The sequence below is a fragment of the Acomys minous genome (genome assembly GCF_964271855.1).
Source record: "Acomys minous genome assembly, chromosome: 12".
NCBI lineage: Eukaryota > Metazoa > Chordata > Mammalia > Rodentia > Muridae > Acomys > Acomys minous.
The window spans coordinates 92558621-92580513 of record NC_140493.1 but is presented as its reverse complement, the minus strand read 5'-3'; the positions used below and the strand labels follow the sequence as shown (position 1 = coordinate 92580513).

Here is a 21893-nt window from a genome sequence, read left to right as displayed (position 1 = left end):
TATGCCACGGTTATGGGCTGTGCAGCCACTCCTGGCTTAGCAGCACTGTGCTGCCTCTTAGGGGTACAAGGTCGATCAGAGGGCCTGTGCTCCTTTCCCCTGGAGAGGCCAAAGTATGATGGGAGCTTATGGGTCATGGGTGGTGGGTGGAGAGCCAGTAGGGAAGCCACCTCCCTGCGTGTCAGACTTCTGGTGACTAACGATTCTTCACTTTTCTGTTCCCACAATAACAAGGACTGAGCTGGAGAGAGATTCGGTGGCCTGCATGAGCTCTTAAAGGGCACTATGTCGTCTTCTGTTTTTTGTTTTTTGTTTTTTTGGTTTTTCGAGACAAGGTTTCTCTCTGTAGCCTTGGCTGTCCTGGATTCACTTTGTAGACCAGGCTGGCCTCGAGCTCACAGTGATCCGCCTGCCTCTGCCTCCCGAGTGCTGGGATTAAAGGCGTGCGCCACCACAGCCCGGCTCACGGCACTATGTCTAGTAACCCTTTACCACAGCTCCCTGCGGAGGGTACTACGACGGCTTGAGTTTATAGGCAAGGGAAGAGGGGATGCAGTTAGGTTTGTGATTGCTGAGAAGGAAGGAAGCAACCCACTGCAGGCCCAAGTGTCCCTGAGTATACTGGTTGAGGGTGCCAGGATCGTGCAAGGCCATGACCCTTCTTTGTCTGGAACATTTTTCCGGGTTGTGTGTGTAAAGCGCAGCGTGAGGGATGTCACGTCTTTCTCAGAGACAAAAAGCCGACTTGCTTTCTGCTTACCGCAGAAGCTGTTGACTCCGAATTAGAAACTGCTCAACTTTAATAAAACAATGGCATGTGCAGTCTCCATTTGAGTCCCTCTTGAGTCCCACACCCCCAACTTGAGGGGCCAGAGAGAAGTTACGTAAGTCACACTGCTGCCTAGGTTGTAGGCAACAGAGTTGTTCATTTCCCAGCTACTCAGGAGGTCCATGTCCAAGAGGAGTTTCGGGCCATCTTGAACAACATGGTAGGACCTTGTCTCTAAAGTTTTTCGAGACAGGGTATCTCTGTGTTAGCCCTGGCTGTCCTGGAACTCACTCTGTAGACCGGGCTGGCCTCAAACTCACAGAGATCCACCTGCCTCGGCCTCCCGAGTGCTGGGATTAAAGGCAAAGGCAGGCGGATCTCGGTGAGTTCGAGGTCAGCTTGGTTTCCGGAGTGAGTTCCAGGAAAGCTAGGACTACACAGAGAAACCCTATCATGGAAAAGCTTTAGAGACAGGGTCCTACTATGTTGCTCAAGATGGCACTAAACTCCTTTGTGACCTTGGCCTCCTGAGTAGCTGGGACTACAGACATGAGCTACTGTACCCAGCTAGAGCCTTAAAACAAAAGCAAAAACCAAACAACCAACTCAGCTGGCAGATCATAGCAGGTGGTCTGCTAGTTGTGTGGCTAAACAGGTGTCAAAAGTCTTATTAAATACACGTTGATAAGATAAAGACTGATTCAGTAGGTCTGGGCGAGGCTAGAAAGTCTGTGGGCCTAACAAGCTCAGTGAGGGAGGCTGTCTCCAAGGTGAACCGAGAGCTGCCCTACGTCACCAGCTCAGCGTGGAGCCGTCCCTGCTGCTTGCTTCCGCTCATCTCAGAGAAACAGAGTGAGAATCAATGGCTTGACACACGCAGTGGCTGTCACATTTATGCCCCGTGTTAACTTATTTCTCAACCTTCTTCCTGTTTTTAACCAATTGTCCATGATGGGCACAAATTAACCTTGAAAAATGATGATTAAAGACATTGTAAACTGCTGTGATCTGGTGGGCCATGGCTAGGTGAATGGCTTGAAGGGAAGTCAATGCAGTGTTGTGGGATTTTGACCACACGGTGAGGTCCTCTAGCCCAGTACACACTTGTTTTTGATGGGGGCATGGTAGTGAGAATTAAGTTGAGGGTTTAGAACTGATGACCTTGTGCATGCTGGGTAGGCACCCACCACTGAGCTATGTCTCCAGCACACACTCTTATTTATTTATTTATATGGATATGGCTGTTTTGTCTGCATGTATTTGTGCACCATGTGCATTCAGTGCCTGTGAGGCCAGAAGGTAGCTTCAGATCCTTGGGAACTAATTACAGATGGTTGTTAGTGGGAACTGAACCCAGGTCCTCTGAAAGAGCAGCCAGTGTTCTTAACCACTGAGCCATCTCTCCAGCCCCTACTATTTTTTAAGATGGAGTCTCACATACCCCAGGCTGACCTTGTACTCCTGTTCTCTTGACTACATCTCTTTAGTTCTGGGATTAGGCATGTTACCTACCATGCTTGATGTTATGAGGTACTGGGGCTTTTTTTTTTTTTAAAGGTAGGGTCTCACTGTGTAGCCCTGGCTGGCCTAGAACTCATTAGGTATATCAGACTGGCCTCCAACTCATACTGATCTGCCTGCCTCTGTTTCTGGGGTGCTGGGATTAAAGGCGTGAATCACCACACCTGTTTTTTTAATCCCATGTGTTTTAGCCTCAGAAGCTCTATCATATCTCATTCCAAACAAATAAAATATCCTGGCAGGTTGGCGCACTCCTTTAATCCCAGCACTCGGGAGGCAGAGGCAGGCGGATCTTTGTGTATTGGAGGCCAGCCTGGTCTACAAAGCAAGTCCAGGACAGCCAAGGCTACACAGAGAGACCCTGCCTGTCTCAAACCCCCACCCCCACTCCCCAAAAAGGGAAGAAAATAAGCAGGGTGTGAGCCGGGGGGGTGGGGGGGGTGGGGTGGGGGGGTGGTGGTGGCGCACACCTTTAATCCCAGCACTCGGGAGGCAGAGGCAGGCGGATCGCTATGAGTTCGAGGCCAGCCTGGTCTACAAAGTGAGTCCAGGACAGCCAAGGCTACACAGAGAAACCCTGTCTCGAAAAACAAAACAAAAAAAAAACAAAAAAACAAAAACAAAACAAAACAAAACAAAAAAAGAAGCAGGGTGTGGTGATACATGCCTGTAATCCCAGCATTTAGGGAGGCCAAGACTACACAGAGAAGCCTTGTCTCAAATAAATAAATAAGTAAATAAATAAATAAAAGAGAGAAAGGAAGGAAGAGAAAACTCAGAGGTAGGAGAATCTTTTTGAGTTCAGGGCTAGCCCACAGAACAAGTTTTAGGCCAGCCAGAGCTACATAAGATCAGATCAAAGCATTTATTATTTTTTTTTCCTGTTTTGTTTTTGTCCTGTGTGGCTTTTGGTTCAAATTTTGGTGATGAACCTTCAGTTCATAGACCCTCAAAGGCTTACAGGACTGGGCATTGTTTCGCTAATACCCATGGAGCTAAACTGTTTGGGGGGGGGGGGGAGGGCTAGAAACCTAATCTGTGACAGGATCCCTAAGAAAACAAATTCTATAAACACTTAAGGAGCCATTAAGAGTAAAGACTTATATTATGAGCTAATTTTTGAGGTTCTCTCTCTCTCTTCTCTCTTTTTTTTTTTTTTTTTCCTGAGACAGGGTTTCTATGTGCAGCCCTGGCTATCCTGGACTCACTTTTGTAGACCAGGCTGGCCTCAAACTCAGTGATCTGCCTGCCTCTGCCTCCCGAGTGCTGGGTGTATGTATCTCTTGAAGTTAAAAATGATCAAGAGGGCTTTGTGGCTTGCACCTGTAGTCCAAATTTAGAAGAACCCCTGGAGCTCAGTAATTCAAGGCTGGCCTGGGCAACACAGAGGGCCATTAAAAGCATCTCAGCGACAAAGGCTTATTACGATAAATTGTATTTTATACTATTGCCACAAGGGGGCACTGCTGAGACAGGTGAATAAGCAAGTTGGTTAATTCAGTTCCTGGATCTAATCTGTTCATGAACCTCCGGTTGAATTAGGTTTTGCTTATTTTTGTGGATTCCTGTGACATTTTAGTTGGCTGTTTTTGTTGTTTTCCATTCTTCCTAGGACTTCAGGAAAGTTAGGCAAGTGTCCTACTCCTCCTCATTATTCCCAGTCCTTTTGATCTTCAGCTCTAAATCTTGCAGTAACTTTGTAGATCAGGTCTCTGATTCCTTCCTTCTAAGGAATTGAGATTGTGCGCCACAAGGCCTGGTTTTAACTTTAAATATGGAAGAAATGGACTAGCAGAAAAATATTAGTATGTTTTATTTCTTCATGTGCTGGGACAGTACTTTGCCTTTTTCAATATGGACGAAACGGAACCTGAGACATGTTTTGTCAGCATGTCAAGAAGCTGTGTCTTTTTTTGTGTGTTTGTTTTTCTGAGACAGAGTTTCTCTGTGTAGCCTTGGCTGTCCTGGACTTGCTTTGTTGACCGGGCTGGCCCTCAATCTCAAGAGATCTGCCTGCCTCTGTCTCCCAAGGGCTGGGATTAAAGGTGTGATGGCCCAGTTTTAATCCCAGCACTCAGGAGTCAGGGGCAGGTGGATCTGGGTTTGAGGTCAGTCTGTTCTACAGGTCAGCCAGGGCTACACTGTTAAATAGTTTCTCAAAATGTAACAATGTGTGTGGGGGCCATGGAACATGTGACAAAAGGCCAACTTGTAGGAGTCAGGTCTCCCAAGTCAGCTTTTCAGAAAGCTTTCCTTCTGAGATGGGATGGAGACACCCCATTTTGAGATCCGTGGCCTCTTAGCCACGCCCTTTCTCCCATGTTATTCCTTCACATACCCCGTGATTCCTGCCACAGGACACTACACCCACCTCGGACTTCAAGGTCTCTTGAGAATGTACAGAATGTGAGACTGAAGTACACTCACAAAATGCCGACCCAGGACACCTACCACTTTACAGACACTGGGAATTCCCATTTTCTCTTTTTGTTTTTTTTAGACAGGGTTTGTGTGTACCCTTGGCTGTGCTGGACTCACTTTGTAGTCCAGGTGTGTCTCTGAACAGTGACTCCCCGCCTGCCTGTGCCTCCTAGAGCTGGGATTAAAGGCGCTGGCCACTGTGCCTGGCTCCTTGAGGTCCTCTTGTAGTTTGAGATGCTCAGAGCTCAGCAAAAACCATTGAGAAATTCAAGATGTTTTAGCAAATCATTCTAACATGTCACAGAGCTTCCCCCACAGCCTGACAACTGTATGGTTCCAAGCACCTCAGACACAGAAATGAACACCTTCCATGTTAGATGGAATGCCACAGCTTTGGTTAGATGCTTCCCAACTAAACCCATCTTTGAGATTCCTTCCTGTATACAAAAAAGCTAGACAGCAGGTATTTCTGAAAACAAGCTTTATTTAAATAAGGGTTTAAATACATTACATAACATTAAAACTGGAAGGGAAAAGAAAACCAGAAGACCAGTTTGTTCCTTCACATGGCACTGGGCAGCTGCCTGTACTGAATTGAAACCACTGCAGCTAGCCACATGACTGATGGCGTCAGTTTGGTATTTGTTCCCTTGTCATAAGTTTAAACCCATACCAGACTGGCCTCACCCTTCAGCATCCTTCAGATTTATCTGGTTAGAGATGACCCTGGCAGATGTTCCAAGCCCCCTGGAAAGGTGGCCCTTTCTGAATCCTGCCAGCCTGGTCAGGTACTTTCTTACTGGAAACTCCCTCTAGTGACTTAGCTGGTGGGTGTGGTGTTACTCATCTTCTGCTTCACCTGGGCTGTTCAAGTGGTGACACTGTCCTAGGGCAGGGGGCTTTAGAGGGCCATCTGAGGAGCTTCTGGGCAGACATAGCCTTCTGTGATCTTGGGGTTCTGGGCCCCACTGAAACATTGCTATTGCTTTGTTTCAGCCTGGACACTGCCGGGGCTGACTGCTTGGCCTGTTTAAATGAGGGACTTCCAGACTAGACAGCATGGCTCTTTTCAGTTTATTGCATGAAGGAGTTACACTAGTCCAAGTTAAAAGCGGACCCCAAATGGTTACATTATACAAGCTGTGAGGTTTTTAAACTTGTGACAAGGGACAGAAGGGAAATTCTACTCATTGCAAGGAAATCCTCACTTAAGCTTCAGAGCCACAAGCACTTAAAACCCATGAACCTTCAGCTGGTCGTCCTTAGCCAGTCCAATCTGCAATGAGAAAAGGACAGGAGTTAAGCCCGCGAAATGACACCAGTCACTGGTCTGCAATAGGAATCCCACTAATGGGGGAGTATGCCTAGCAACCCTAAATCCCAGTAGACACAATGGGTCAACTGAGCACAGTTAAAACAAACCTCCCTTCTGATACCGCCCCCCCCCCCAACACACAGAACTTAGGGTGCTCACAACTGAAAACTGGCAGGCCTGAACTCACCTCTATCAGGAACTGGCATATGTTCTTGCGCTGGTCACCCTGTAGCTGAATTACTTCTCCATATTCTGGATGCTCAATTACAGTACCATTGCAGGCAAATTTCTGCAAACACAAAGGGTTGTATGTAGTTAAGGCCATGCACCAGCACTTAACCCCTTTGTAAGCTTGCACCCTTCCGTCTTCGTAGACAATAAAATGTGCTCTTATCTACAGCCGACCCACCTTCTTAAACGCCTTCACTAGTTTCTTTTTATCGTAATCATCAGCGATCCCTTGGACAGTAGTAAGGGTCTTCCTGCCGTTTCTCTGTTGAATTCTTATATGGATATAATCCTCAGTGCCAGCAGGAAGCAGGTCATCACCCTTACTTGCATCAGCAAAGGGGTCTGGGGAGAAATAGGAATTTTCAGAGACGTTGTGGCCCGTCCGTCGCTTCCCATTTTCTACCGATCTTTCTAGGCATGCAGGTACCCGCACTAAATCCTTATAAGCTCCGGAGGCGTCCTTTGTTGTTGTTCCTCTCGGAACTGGTCAGTCTTGAGCTGTAGGAAGGTATGGGCCCTCCTCCTGCTTGAGGCCTGCCCTCCCTCCGTAGCCCTAGCTCCAGCAGGCAGAGCCCCACCCGGCTGATGCAACCAACCGGAAGTCGGGTGCCCGAGGCGGAGCCTTCCCTCCCCGCTCCGTGACAACGACGGTGACGTAGAGGACGTGACGCAGGGGTGGCAGGAGGGGGCGGGTGTGGCTCGCAGAGAGGCAGGAGCCATTAGTAAATGCGCCACCCGAGACGCCGGGCCCGCCCGAATGGGCTGACCTCCCACCCTTTTCTTCCGGGCATCCTCGGAGGCCGACCCCAGGCGCAGGTCTTGGGCCCGCGGACACCGCCACCTCCCCCTCCCGAGTTAACGATGGCCCGCTGAGCTCAGCGGTTTCCCCGAGCCCCGACCTCGCCACCCCCACCCTCACCCGGGCCCACGACCTTCCCCGGGCTTACCGAAAGAGTGGAGGTTCTGGATAGCGGACATACGATACGATTCCTTTTCCTCGGTGGAAACGGCCTGCGGAAGGCGGCTGCGGGAGAAGGCGGGCAGGGGGGACGGAGCGTCGGGAAGCGAGGGGGCTCGAGGGGGAGGCAGCTGAGTCCTCGGCGGCGGCTCAGTGACTGGGGCGGAGGGGCGGCGCCTGTATTCACTTATATAGCCGCCCCTGTGACGCCAACGCGCTGCCCTCACGTCCCGGCCCCACCCATGGCGTCAAGCGCCAGGGCGCCCGTGCGCCGCGGTTTCTATTGGTTGGGGGGGGCGGAGCCAAGGCGCAGCGCCTGCGCACTGGAGCTGGTGGCGAGAGGGCGTCCTGTTCACTCAGGGAAGGGTGCGGGGTGGGGGCGGGGCGGGGGAGGGAAAGTTTGGTACCTTTGCGCGCTTGCGCAGTGTGGGTGGTAGTTGTCTGGGCGGCCGAGAAACTGGCAGAGGTTTCGAGCGCGCCTGCGCCTTTGGCACGTTCTACCATCTTGACCCTGTTGGGGTGCTGGTACTAGCCCAAAAGTGGGTTTTAGGGTGAGGATCGATTGGCGTTCTTTAGTGGGATAGTACATACTGGTCATCCCAAATTCGACAGATCCCGGCTAAGCTATAGCCCACCCATCAAAGCCACCTCTCTCCTTAACTTATTCATAGATTTAGCCACTTAATTCAAAATAAATATAACAAGATTAAAATCTGAATCGTGGTAGAGCACGCCTTTAATCTTAGCGCTGGGGCCGCGGGGAAGCGGGGGCAGGCAGAGGCAGGAGGATCTCTGACGTCCAGGCCAGCCTGATCTACAAAGCGAGTCCAGGACAGCTAGGGCTCTGTTACAGAGAAACCCTGTTTTGAAAAACAAAAACAACAACAACAAAAAAATCCCAACCAAACAAAATCTAAACTTTATATAGAGTATCATTTGGATTGGCACGTTTTAATTAAAATTGGTATCCTACGGGGCATGGTGGCACACACCTTTAATTCTAGCACTCTGGAGGCAGAGGCAGGTGGATTGCTCTGAGTTCGAGGCCGACCTGACCTACAAAAGGAATCCAGGACAGCCAAGGCTACACAGAGAAACCCTGTCTAGGGGAAAAAAGAAAAAAAAAAAAAGAAAAAGAAAGAAAGAAAGAAAGAAAGAAAGAAAAAAGAACTCAGGGGGCTGGAGAGGTGGCTCAGAGGTTAAGAGCACTGGCTGCTCTTCCAAAGGTCCTGAGTTCAATTCCCAGCAACCACATGGTGGCTCACAACCATCTATAATGAGATCTGGTGCTCTCTTCTGACTGGCTGGCCCACTCGCAGGCAGGATGTTGTATACATAATAAATAAATCTTAAAAAAAAAAACTCAGGTGAAATGTTTTTCAAAGCAGTTAACCTTTCTTTTTAGTTTTTTCGAGATAGGGTTTCCTTGTGTAGCCCTGGCTGTCCTGGAACTCGCTCTGTAGAACAGGCTGGCCTCGAACTCACAGAGATGGGCCTTCCTCTGCCTCCTGATCGTTGGATTAAAGGCGTGCACCGCCATCGCCGTTAACCTTTCACCTTATTTTAAAGCGTAAAACATTTCCTGCAGTGTTTGGGATGGGAGATAGCGCTAGCATTCTACCACTACATTGTACGACTGACCCACAGTCCGCCTCTCAGCCTGCTTACTGAGGCGTTCTTTGTAGCAGAGAGTGAGCGGTGAGTAGAAATCAGAGATCTTCCATCTGAAGCCCCGCAGGGGCCAGGGAGATCAGATAAAGGAAGAGGCAGGCAGTCAAGTGTGATGTAACCTGGTTCGTGGGCGCCAGTGTGACAGCTAGAGGCTGCACAGGCCACAGCTACTGTGCCAGACTTTGTTCCAATGCTCTCCAAAGGGTGCCATAGAATCTCACCCTAAAAACCTGCCAGCTGCTAGGTAGGATGGTGCACCCTTGCAACCCCAGCTCTAGGGAGAAGGAAGCCAGAGGGAAGAGTTCAAGGTCAAGTGAGCTTGAGGCTAGATTGGGCTGCAGGATAATCCTGTCTCCAAATAGGTCAGGTGTGATGGTGCATGCCTTTGATCTTACTGCTTGTGAGATGGCGGAGGGCAGATCCTTATGAGTCTGAGCCTCACCAATCTATACGGTGAGACTTTGTCTCAAAACAACAACAAAAAGCCCTGTTGGGCGTGGTGGCCCGCACCTTTAATCCCAGCACTCTGGAGGCAGAGGCAGGAGGATCTCTCTGAATTCTAACCAGCCTGGTCTACAAAGCAAGATCCAGGACAGCAAGGGCTGATTGTTAACGCAGAGAAATACTTCCAAAAAACCAACCAAACAAAAAGCCCAAATCAAGTGAACAACAACAACAAAACTTGTGTGCTGGCCCCATGAACTGTCCAGCCCTCTTGAGGGTAAAGGATAGTAGGACAGACAGAAAACAAACAGACTGGTGGATCGCTGTGAGTTCGAGGCCAGCCTGGTCTGTAAAGCAAGTCCAGGACAGTCAAAGCTACACAGAGAAACCCTGTCTCAAAATAAATAAATAAATAAATTAAAAAAAGAAAAGAAACAGACTAAGATGATACCGGACTGTGAGAGGTACTGAGGAGAGAAATGGGATGATGTGGCCAAGTGACACAGAGTGGATGACCCAGGCCCAGGCTCCTCCTCCAGATGGGGTGGTTAGATAAATCTCCTGGTGGTGACATTACAGCCTGGACTTACAGGGTGGAAAGGAATCTGCTGCAGAGCAGAGGACAGGAGAACACTGCCTAGGGAGGAAAAGTCGGGTGGGTGTGAAGGGATTTTGTTTTTGGGGTCCGGGCATTGAGACCAAGGTCTTGCACATGCTAGGCAAGTGCCCTAGTCCTGAAAGCTCCCCCCGCCCTGAATTCCCCTTTTTTAAAGAGGAACTTGTTTTGGGGGCTGGTCAAGAGCACTGGCTGTTCTTTGAGAGGACCTGAGTTCTAGTCCCACGCCCTGCAGGGTGACTCACAACGGTTTGTAGCTCCAGTCCCTGGAGGTCTGCCATTCTTCTGGCTTGTGGTGTGCCAACATACACACTGGCAAAATACCCGAATACATACACAGAAAGAGGGAATAAAAAGATTGTGTATGAGTGCATGTCTGGTGTGTTCAGAGGCCAGAAGAGGGTGCTGGGTCCCCTAAACTGGAGTGTGGACCCCACCATGGTGCTAGGAATGGAACCTGCCCGCTCTGCAAGAACAGGAAGTGCTCTTTTGTTTTTTGTTTTTTTTTGTTTTTTTTGTTTTTCGAGACAGGGTCTCTCTGTGTAGCCTTAGCTGTCCTGGATTCGCTTTGTAGACCAGGCTGGCCTCGAACTCACAGCGATCTGCCTGCCTCTGCCTCCCGAGTGCTGGGATTAAAGGCGTGTGCCACCACGCCCAGCTCACAGTAAGTGCTCTTAACTGCTGTGCCACCTTTCTAATTTATTAAACATAAAACCACCTCTGCAGCACCCATAAATGTTTGATTCTTATTTACTAAAGGATTGACACCCCCCTCCCCCAAATCTCTTTTTTTGAGGCAGGATGTCATATAGCTTTGACTCACTCTTTTTTTTTTTTTTTTAATAGATGTGACTTTATTATCCATCCTTTATGTATCTTTTTGACTCACTCTTAACTCCTGATTCTTACCCTCCATTTCCCAAATGCTTAAATTCAGGATGTGCCATGGAGCAAGGGCTCTAAACAATATTTAGATTAAATAATTTAGCTCCCTTGATGTCAGGAAAAGGAATGCTAGAAGTCATGGGCATCTCAATATCATTAATCCAAGCTTGAAAACCTGAGGCCCCAGCCCATCAGTCTGGGAACCTTCACACCCATGGATGTGGTTCTGCTGGAGAGATCTACCCAGAATTCAATTCTCTGTGTTGTGTTAGACCAGAATCTAATCCCCTTCCCCAATATACATAATACATAACAATTATACCTTTTAAAAAATTATTTAATTACTTTTTGTTTGTTTGTTTGTTTGTTTTAAGACAGTGTTTCTCTGTGTAGCCTTGGCTGTCCTGGACTCTCTTTGTAGACCAGGCTGGCCTCGAACTCACAGGGATCCACCTGCCTCTGCCTCCTGAGGGCTGGGATCAAAGGCGTGCGCCACCACCGCCTGGCTTTTTTTTTTTTTTTTAAATAAAGTCCACCCTGTCAAGCCCTTTCTGACTCTTCTTTGCACATGTGTGTGTTCTCCTCCCTTGGCCTGTTTACCCCTGAACCACCACGCTTCTGCTTTGTTCTTTGGAATTCTTCGGGCTTTTAGTGGTCTTCAGTCTCCTCTTAGCCCGGTGCTTGTCACTGGGCTCCAGTTTCCCGCCGCAGCAGTTCTAGGAAGCTCCTCCAGTTTTCTCACCTGAGAAAGCTGATCTAAGATTAGAGCTGGCGTTTGTGTCTGCTCTTCCCTTCCTTGGAATGTGGTCTTCTCTCCTCTGGGTTTGACAGCTTTTGGCCTCCTCCCAGGCTCACTTGGGGTGCCCTTGTTCTGAGGAGATTGCTTGCATGTCCTCAAATTGGGTGTTAATTACTTTGGTATTATGAGACAGGGTCTCATGTAACTAGGCTGCTCTTGAACTCACTACGGAAGACAGGCTCCTGAACTCCTGATCCTCCTGCATCTACCTTGAAAGCGCTGGGATTACGGACATGCGTCATCATGCCGGGCACAATGGCATTTATCATAGAGCAATGTGTTTACCTGTAATTTTGGACTAGCTACATAATTTGCTAGCCTCATTATTAAAATGAAAACAAAAAGGCCTTAGTTCAAAACAGTAGAAGGTTCAAGGCGGGGACAGCAGGGCATACATTAAGTGCCCTGTAAGTGAGGGGTATTTTAACTTCCATAGGTCACATGCCCTCAAATCTGGCCCCGCCCCTTCCTTTTTATTCCTGCTAGGTTGTAAACCTAAGGAACAGCACGTTTTGTCTCTTCTACTGTGTATTGAGGGCGCTAAATGGACTTGTAGGCATCCATTGTGGATGCTCAGTTACTAGAAATGGCCAACCCCTGGCTACTACAGGCTCACCTCTGCCACTCTCAAGTCTGGGAGGACAAGAGTGAGGAGAGTCCAGTTTCTGTAGGTCTGAGTCTGGGTCTCAAAGCGAACTCCTGGGCCTGGCCTGAAGCAGAGCAGGGAGAGTGGCCTTTCCTAAACCACGTTGCCAGCTCTTCTTGTAGGCGGCACCTGGCCAGCTGAAGCCCGTGTGCATGCCTGGTGTGCTAGCGCATGCTTCCAGATCCCGACCTCCTTGCTTGTAAACAGTGATTGCCACACATACACTTTGCCCCAGGTGGGATACAGGTGAGAGGGCGAGGGACTGGGAAGTGAGAGACTGCTTTTTCTGGAAACCACCGACTCTTCACTCGGCCTTGCAGAGGTCTGGTGGTAACTGGACGCAGGATAGAAGCCTGGCACTGCCTCCCCCCCCAGCTTCATGTTGCATCTGGCTATGTCGTAATATCATTGTCAACCGTCTGCTTCTGTAGTGTCCAGATCTCTAGAGCAGCCATTGCACTAAACCTCAAGGCCTCACCTGCCTTTGTGGCTAGTCTGTTCTCAGTATCACTGTTTCTTCCAGTCATCTTGGGTGTCAGGAACAAGGGGCCTGACTGATGAGCCCCTCACGACAAAGGGTAGAAATGCTCCCTAAACAGCGGAGACCTTCTTAGCCTTGGCCAAGCCCTGCACAGCCAGTCCAGAGATAATAGTCAGAGGTCACCTGACTACAGCCAAGGAAATGCAGGCTGACAGTAACCTTTAGACCATTGGACATCTGTTTTTTCTAGTGTGGCCAAGCTGAGATTAAAGCTGCCTTCACCAACCTGTAACCCACAGAGCTCTTATGGCCTCTGCCTTGAGAGTGCTGGGATTAAAGGCGGGCACTAGCATACCTTTTTAAAAAGACAAATTCCTAGCCGGGTGTGGTGGTGCATACCTGTAATCCCAGCACTCGGGAGGCAGAGGCAGGTGGATCACTGTGGGTTTGAGGCCAGCCTGTTCTACAAAGTGAGTCTAGGACAGCCAAGGCTACACAGAGAAACCCTGTCTCAGCAAAACAAAACAAAACAAAACACAACAAATTCCTAGGTCTTCTAGGCTGACTTTGAACTTCTAAGTATCTGCGGACTTCACATCTAATGCATTGAGACTATAGGCGTGTACAAACCATGCCTGGCATGAGAAGCAATATTGCTACTTTTATTTTATTTTTAATTTTTTTTGTTTTTTCTTTTTCAAGACAAGGCTTCTCTGTGTATCCTTGGTTGTCCTGGACTCCCTTTGTAGATGAGCCTGGCCTTGAACTCATGGCGGTCCGCCTGCCTCTGCTTCCTGAGTGCTGGGATTAAAGGTGTGCGCCGCCATACTTGGCTTTATTTTTAATTTTTGTGACAAGATCTCATGGAACTGTCTTTGTAGACCAGGCTAGCCTAGAACCCGCAGAGATCCGTCTAATTTCTGCCTCCCAAGTTCTGGGATAAAAGGTGTGTGCTACCATATCCAGCCTCTTTTATTTTTTATTTTTTTTGAGACAGTCTCATATAATTCAGACTGACTCATGTTCCATTTGCCTCCACTTCCTGAGTGCTAGAACTACTGTGCATGGCTTTCCTTCTTTCTTTCTCTTTCCTTCCTTCCTTCCTTTTTTTTTTTTCTTTTTTCAAGACAAGGTTTCTCTGTGTAGTCTTGGCTGTCCTGGAACTCTCTTGATAGACTAGGCTGGCCTCGAACTCACTGAGATCAGCCTGCCTCCGCCTACTGAGTGCTGGGACTAAAGGTGTGCACCACTACCGCATGGCTCATTTATTCACTTATGTATCTATCTATCCATCCATCCACTTTATGTGCCGTGGTTACGCATCTCAGGTTTGCTTTAAACTCAGGGTCGGTTTCCTCCAGCCTCCCTAGGCCTTCTCATCAGCTTTCTGGTGACCTAGTTCTCTTATCTGGGCTCCACTTCTCTTCCCTGTGGAGCAACTACATGGTGTGTAGCCTGGAGTAAAGTCCACAGCTCTAGCAGTTAGGTCAGCGTCAGTTCCATGGAAAGTCTTGAAAAGCTGCAGGCTGAGCAGGAGCCCAACTCTACAGTAAGGAATCTGAGTAGCAGGAAGGCCATCTCTCTCTTTCTCTCTCTTTTTTTTTCTTTTTTTAAGACAGGGTCTCTCTGTGTAGCCTTGGTTGTCCTTGACCCGCTTTGTAAATCAGGCTGGTCTTGAACTCACAAAGATCCGCCTGCCTCTGTCTCCCGTGTGCTGGGATTAAAGGTGTGCGCCACCACGCCTGGCACCAGGAAGGCCGTCTCTTGCCTGGCTGGTACCTGCCAGGCTTCATTTTTCTCTTCTGTTCCATGGGACCAGTAACATCCTTCTTTTAGGCTCACATTGAAGGGATTCATAGAATAGAATGCCAGTATAAAGATGTAAATCCTAAGAGTACAGGCTGGAGAGATGGCTCAGCGGTTAAGAACATTGACTGCTCTTCCAGAGTACCCAGGTTCGATTCCTAGCACCCTCATGGCAGCTCACAACTGCCTGTAACTCCAATGTCTGACACCATCACACAGACATACTTGCAGGCAGAACACATAAAATAAAATAAAATAAAATAAAGGATACAGATACAAAGTTTTTATATGACTAAATAGATTTTCTGCCAGTTTCCCTGAGGAGAGAGCCTCCCAGAGCAGCACAGGACAGGAGCGTTCCACACACACAGGGATGGAGCTGAGGCAGTCTTCTCTTCAACTGGGGTCCTTTTGGGAGGATACTCTGGCTTTTGTGGCCTTGATAGAACTCCCCAGGGCCCCAAATGTGACACCAGAGTAGGAGAGTCTCTTGCCAGGAAGGGGTGGCGTTCTCTGGGGGGGAAAATAAGTATCTCCATGGTAACCAGAGAAGATAGATGCTGTGATCCAAGGTGCCTCCCAGAGTTCTCTTATTGCTGTAGAAAAGCCCCATTGAACTCAGGTTTGGGTTGCGGAGCAGCCCGCTGGGGGAGCTGATTGGCAAAGATTTCACTTAGAATCTAATTGCGGAGCTGTGTCTGGCATTTCTTACTCGGGACCTCCCGCCCACAACTGTAAATGACTAGGATAGTTCCCTCCAACTCCCACCCACTCGGAAGGTCCCAGCGAATGAATGCTGCTATTCTTGCCACTTGGAAAAAGAGGGAAACCCAGGCCTGCTGCAGCCCTGACCCCTTGGGACTCTTCCAACCGATGCTGGTAAGGGAGGGAGGGAACCTTAGGGGATGCTAGCAGGCTTTTCCCCTGGAGCTAGGTGGTGAAACGTCAGTCAGGTGTACTCCAGTGCCAGACAGGGCTCGGTGCATATTGTAATTTACTCCCTCCGTCTCCCTGTAGCCTAGAAAAATTCTCCCTTGCACTCACTTTCTCTGCCTTTGTCAGGGACTTAACTTCTGCCCACTCACATGGGAATTCAGCTCTGTTCTTCCTCTTAAAAAAAAAAAAAGGTACATTTGCCAGATGTGGTGGCACATGCCTTTAATCCCAGCACTCGGGAGGCAGAGGCAGGTGGATTGCTGTGAGTTCGAGGCCAGCCTGGTCTACAAAGAGAGTTCCAGGATAGCCAGGGCTGTTATACAGAGAAACCCTGTCTCAAAATAAAACAAAAACAAAACCCAAAACAAACAAACAAACAAAGAAAAAAGAAAGAAAGAAGAAAGAAAGAAAGAAAGAAAAGGTACATTTAAAACTACTTAATTTATTCATGGGTGAGCTTTGCCACAATATCCATGTTGAAGTCAGAGGACAACTTGCAGGGTTTATTCTCCCCCTTCCCCCCACTTCCACCCCCTCCCCTGAAAAAAAGAGTACAGGCAGTTTGAGCTTTCTCTCTAGCCCAAGATTTGGGTCTTGCCTTCCACAATATGGGTCCCTGGGATCAAACCTGGGTGGCAGGCACCCTGTGCTGGCTAGTTTTATGTCGACTTGACACAAGCTGAAGTCATTTTGGAAACGGGGAGCCTTAGTTGAAAAAAAAAAATGCCCCATCAGACTGGTCTGTGGGCAAGCCTTCAGTGATTCTCCACCCTCCCTTCCTTTCTTCCTCCCTTCCTCTCTCCCTCCCTCCCTCCTTCCTCCCTCACTTCCTTCCTTCTTTCCTTCCTTCCTTCCTCCCTCCCTCCCTCTTTCCTTCCTTCCTTCTTTTCTCCCTCCCTCCCTTCTTCCCTCTCACCTCTCTTTCTTTCCTTCTTTCAAGACAGTGTCTCTCTATATAGTTATTGCTGTTTTGGAACTTACGTGGACCCTCCTGCCTCTGCCTTCCTCCTGTTGTCATTAAAGCCATGCACCACCATCTTTGGCATGGTGCATTTTCTTGGTTGATTACTGAGATGGGGCCTCCTGGGCTGGATAGGTCCTGCATGCTATTAAAAAAACAACAACAACAACAAAAAACAAACAAACAAAAAAACCCCACCAACAACAAAAAAGCAGGCTCAGCAAACCAGGAGAAACAAGTCAGTAAACCACAGCATCCTCCATGGCCTTTGCACCGGTTCCTGCCCTGACTTCCTGCCCTGACCTCCCTGGGTGATGGATTACAAGCTGTAAAATAATTAAGATGAAGTAAATCCTTTGGTCCCCAAGGTGGCCTTTTTCTTCTTTGTTTCTTTCTTTAGTTTTTTTCTTCTTTTTGAGACAGGGTTTGTGGACCAGGCTGGCCTTGAAATCAGAGAGATCTGCCTGCCTCTGCCTCCCAAGTGCTGGGATTAAAGCTCTGTGTGCCATCACACCCAGCCTTCTTTTCTTTCTTTCTTTCTTTCTTTCTTTCTTTCTTTCTTTCTTTCTTTCTTCCTTCCTTCCTTCCTTCCTTTCTTTCTTCTTTTTGAGACAGGGTCTCTATGTACCACTGACACACAAGTTCCTGTGAGACTTAATTTTGCACAAAAACATGTTTGTGCCTGTCTTCATGAGGTCAAGGTTGATTTCATGTTATGGCCAGAGGGGTTAAAAAAAGGAAGTCATTGCCCCCCGGGCGGTGGTGGCTCACGCCTTTAATCCCAGCACTCCGGAGGCAGAGGCAGGCAGATCACTGTGAGTTCAAGGCCAGCCTGGCTACACAGAGAAACCCTGTCTCGAAAAACAAAAATCACCAAACAAACAAAAAAAGGAAGGCATTCATATTGGCTAGTCAGTGTTTATGGTGCTAGAAGGTGCTAGGCATGCTCCACAGAACTCTGAAAGTTACAATGGCTGGCCTGATAATGTGCCCAGAGCAGTGGCAGCAATGTTATGAATGAGAGTGATATTTTTGCTGTTGTTGTTTTATCCAAGAGAGTTTCTCTGTGTAGCCTTGGCTGTCCTGGAACTTGCTACATAGACCAGACTATCCTGGAAGTCACAGAGATCCACCTGCCTCTGCTTCCTAAGTGCTGGGATCAAAGATGTGCACCATCACGCCCAGCCCAGGAATAATATTTTTGATTGGCTCTCAGGGCAGCTTCATGACATGGAATTCATACCTGGCATTATTAAAAGGGCCAGGAAGCTGGGACTGGGTAGGCCCTAGGCCCTAGGGGAGAAGCCAGGGCTATTATTGAGCTAAGTAGACATAGTATTAAAGTGACTCCTAATGTCTTATCGCTAAATCTCTGGACCAGAGCATCTCTCAGCTCTTATCACCGTGGTCTCTCCTTGCAGTAGACAGCATTTAACACAGCGACCCAAGACCGTCCAATGTGCTGAGAACAAAACACTGTGAAGTGTTAGGCACTAAATTGGACATTTGTATTTCACTCCAAGCCTCAGGGATCTTTGGAGAAGAGAGGAGGGACATTTGTAAGATTCAGATATGGTGGATGACTTCAAGGATGGCATCGTTTTCCAGACACATCAGGGGAGGTGCACCTATATATCCACAGTAATTGTGACAGCACACACAAGACCCAGGCAAGCTCCTGCAGACAAAAATCCCAGCATAGAGGGTGGTGTGTGGAGAGGGTGAGACATGAAACCCCACCACTTCCTGAGGAGCTATTGGCATTTGATAGCTGCTGGGAGAGGGAGGACCAATTTAAAAATGAAGAAAACAAAACAAAACAAAACAAAACCCTGGTAGTTGACCACACACCAGGGCAGGCCTCACTCCCAAGACTAGCTGGGCAACACAAACTAGACTCAATGGGGAAGGGAAAAAAAAAAAAAAAAGAAAAAAGAAAAAGAAAAAAGTAATCTGAAAGTTGGGTGGGAAGGAGTCGGGGGAGATTGAGACAGTGGTGAGGGAGGAGCTGAGGGGGTAAATATACTCAAAATGCAGTTTATGCAATTGTCAAATAATTAATAAAATATTTTAAAAAGTAGACACATCCTCTGGCTGATGAAGACCCCACTCAACACAGTCCCCCCACCCCCAACTTTCCCAGTACACTTCCTTTGCCTCCCCATTAAATCTAATCCACATACGTTTCTGAAGGCAGAACTTTGGGGCCAGTAGCCCCCCTCATCTTCTTGGGACTAGCCCCCGAATAAATGGGGCGCCCTTCCACCAGTGTTCAGCTCTTAGTTATAGGCCTTTGAATGCTGAGGAGACAGACTCATTTGTTTTCCTTTTAGTTAATTTAATTTTATGTGTATCTGTGTATGCCTGAGTGTATGTATGTACAGCCACGTGAACGCCCGGTGCTGTGGAGGTCGGAAGAGGGTGTCAGAGTCCCTGGAACCGGAGTCACAGATGGTAGTGAACCACCATGTGGGTTCTGGAAACTTCCGTCCTCTCCAAGAGCAACAGGTGCTCTTGACCACTGAACGAGGTCTTTAGCCCCAGGTTTTGTTTTTGTTTTTTTTTTAATACATTGTTTTGTTTATATTTATTTAGTCTCATGTGCCTTGAAATAAACTGACTGATTTGGGAACTATCTTTGTTACACTGATTTGTCATTTGATTAGAGGATGAGCAGCTGCCTGTCTTGAGGGACAGGGAGGATAACTACCAAGGGCAGATCCAAAACGAGGCTGGTGGGCTTTGTGGCATGGTGCCTAGATAATCCCAGCACTCTAGCGGGGCTGAGGCAGCGGGAGTGCGAGTTCAAGAGGTCAGCAGCCTGGGCTGCACACTGATAATGCATCTCAAAATAAAACAAAAGGGTATAACCGAACGATTTTTACATGCACATAGTTTGAGTAATATATATTATATAGGTTTATAAAAATTTCATATTATTAGTATTAATATTTTGTTTTTTTGAGACAGGGTCTCTCTGTGTTAGCCTGGACTTGCTTTTGTGGACCAGGCTGGCCTTGAACTCACAGCGATCCGACTACCTCTGCCTCCCGAGTGCTGAGATTAAAGGCGTGTACCACCATGCCCAGCTTTGGAGTAATCTAATAAATAAGGCTATTGATCATTTAGTAAAGATGGATACTCTACCTCAGTTTACTAGTTTAATAAGCCTATATGATTTCTTTTTTTCATTTTTCTATGGTACTAGGGATGGTGTTCATGCTAGGCAAGTAGGCTCTGCTCTGCTGTTTAGAGCGACTCCAGCTCTTTTTTTTTTTTTTTTTTTGGTTTTGGTTTTGGCTTTTTTGAGACAAGGTTTCTCTGTGTAGGCGAACCCAACCCTTTACATGTTTGTTTCCCTTCTTTCTTTCTTTTCTCTTCTTTTTCTTCTTCTTTCTTTTTTAAAGGCAAAAGCATCATGTATCCCAGGCTGGCTTTAAACTTGCTATGTAGCCAAAGATGACCTTAAATTTTTGATCCTCCTGCCTCCGTCTTTTCCAAGTACTCATATTATAGGTGTGCGCTACTAAGCCAGTTTTTTTTCTGTGGTGGGGTTTGAATCCAGAGTTTGAAAGCCTGGTAAGGGCTCTACCAACTGAGCTACAACCCCACCCTCATGTGATCTGTTTTACAAAATTTGTCAACAAGTAAAATTAGTTAACCAGGTTCGGTGGTGCCAACTGGTTTGGTGGTGCCAGCTGGTGTGATACCAGCTACTGGGGAAGCAGAGGCCAAAGGATCCAGAGTTCAACCTGGCCTGAGGCAACATAGTTCAAAACACAGCAGTCAGGCTGGCGCGATGGCTCAGGGGGCAAAGGTGCCTGCTGTGCAGGCCGGACAAACTGAATTCCCTGGCTGTGACCCACAGTGGAAGGAGAGGAGCTGGCATGGAGTTCGAGACTCTGGGAAAAGACCACAGACTTTTAAAAAAAATTTATTTATTTATTCATTCATTCATATTACACCTCAATTGTTATCCCATCCCTTGTATCCTCCTATTCCTCCCTCCCTCCCACTTTCACCCTATTCCCCTCCCCTATGACTGTGACTGAGGGGGACCTCCTCCCCCTGTATATGATCATAGGGTATAAAGTCTCTTCTTGGTAGCCTGCTATCCTTCCCCTGAGTGCCACCGGGCCTCCCCATCAAGGGGACGTGGTCAAATATGGGGCACCAGAGTTCATGTGAAAGGCAGTCCCCACTCTTTACTCATCTGTAGAGAATGACCTCTCCCTTGGCTAGATCTGGGTAGGGGTTCGATGCTTACTGCACATATTGTCCTTGGTTGGTGCCATAATTTGTGCAGAACCCCTGGGCCCAGATCTACCCGTCATAATGTTCTACTTGTAGGTTTCTAGAACCCTCTGGATCCTTCTATTTCCCCATTCTCCCATGCTTCTCTCACCTAGAGTCCCAAAAGGATGTCCTCACATCTATCCCACTTTCCTGGTAGGTGAAGATTTTCATGGGACATGACCCTTGGGCTAGTGTCTAGTTATAAGTGAGTATATACTATTTGAAGGACCACAGATTTTTAAAGGGGAAAACCACAAGAAGACTTTGAGTATCTGCACGAGCAAGCCAGGAGCTGTTGTACTTTGCTAAGATTAGGTAGTCAAGGCAACCTCAAAATAGTCCTTTAATGTCTGTATAAGGAGGTTCCAGATTGGGAAAAAAAAAACACACCAAAAAAACCAAAACAAAACAAAACCCCAAAACCAGTTATATCATAACAAGTAGGAGGCCATGGCTGTGCAATTTTAGGTGGGGGTCAAGGAGTAGAACTTATCTTCCAGAAATCTGAGTCAGAATTAAACAGCTATTAGGTACCAAGCTGGATGCCTAGCATAAAACTGAGTCCTTTAGACATTACAAAGCAACTGCACAAAGTTGTCTTCTGACCTCAACAGTCATGCTGTGGCACACTAGCCCATGCACACCACATACACATCATCTGTTTACACTAGTAACAGCAAAATACCAAAACCAAACCAACCAACCAAACAAAAAAACACACCTCAGCAGCGGCCACCACCAAACAGCTCGTTTTGTTTAGTGTTAAATTCGCCATTAAAAACGTTTTTGGCAAAAAAAAAAAAAAAAAAAAAATGGCATGGGGGTGGTGGCGTACTCCTTTAATCCCAGCACTTGGGAGGCAGAGGCAGGTGGATCACTGTGAGTTCGAGGCCAACCTGGTCTACAAAGCGAGTCGAGGACAGCCAAGACTACACAGAGAAACCCTGTCTCGAAAAACCAAAAAACCAACCAACCAACCAACCAATCAACCGAAAAAACATTTTTGGGCCTGGCACAGTGGTGCACGCCTTTAGCCTCTGCGTAAGGGAGACAGAGGCAGATGGATCTTTGTGGGTTCAGGCAGCCAGGGCTATTACACAGAGAAACCCTGCCTGGAAAACCAAACCAAACAACCAA

At 47.7% G+C, this 21893-nt stretch overlaps 2 protein-coding genes across 2 annotated transcripts in view; both read right to left on the bottom strand.

Annotated features, from left to right (window-relative positions):
* GAST (gastrin) overlaps window positions 1-21893 on the bottom strand; it is a 147634-nt gene that overhangs the window by 10180 nt on the left and 115561 nt on the right. The window lies entirely within an intron of this gene.
* Window positions 5769-7404, bottom strand: EIF1 (eukaryotic translation initiation factor 1). Its single transcript, XM_084748920.1, has 4 exons — window positions 7205-7404; window positions 6436-6599; window positions 6214-6315; window positions 5769-5987 (listed from the first exon to the last, which is right to left on the bottom strand). The coding sequence occupies exons 1-4, from the start codon at window positions 7233-7235 to the stop codon at window positions 5943-5945; spliced, it is 342 nt and encodes a 113-aa protein (XP_084605046.1). The 5' UTR covers window positions 7236-7404; the 3' UTR covers window positions 5769-5942.

Bases quoted from the DNA above. Each gene is read 5' to 3' on its own strand.
- EIF1 (XM_084748920.1), bottom strand. From the start codon at position 7,235: ATGTCCGCTATCCAGAACCTCCACTCTTTCG. The intron at 6,600-7,204 runs GTAAGCCCGGGG...ATTTCTCCCCAG, and splicing joins CCAGAACCTCCACTCTTTCG to ACCCCTTTGCTGATGCAAGT. The intron at 5,988-6,213 runs GTGAGTTCAGGC...TTCTCATTGCAG, and splicing joins TATGCCAGTTCCTGATAGAG to ATTGGACTGGCTAAGGACGA.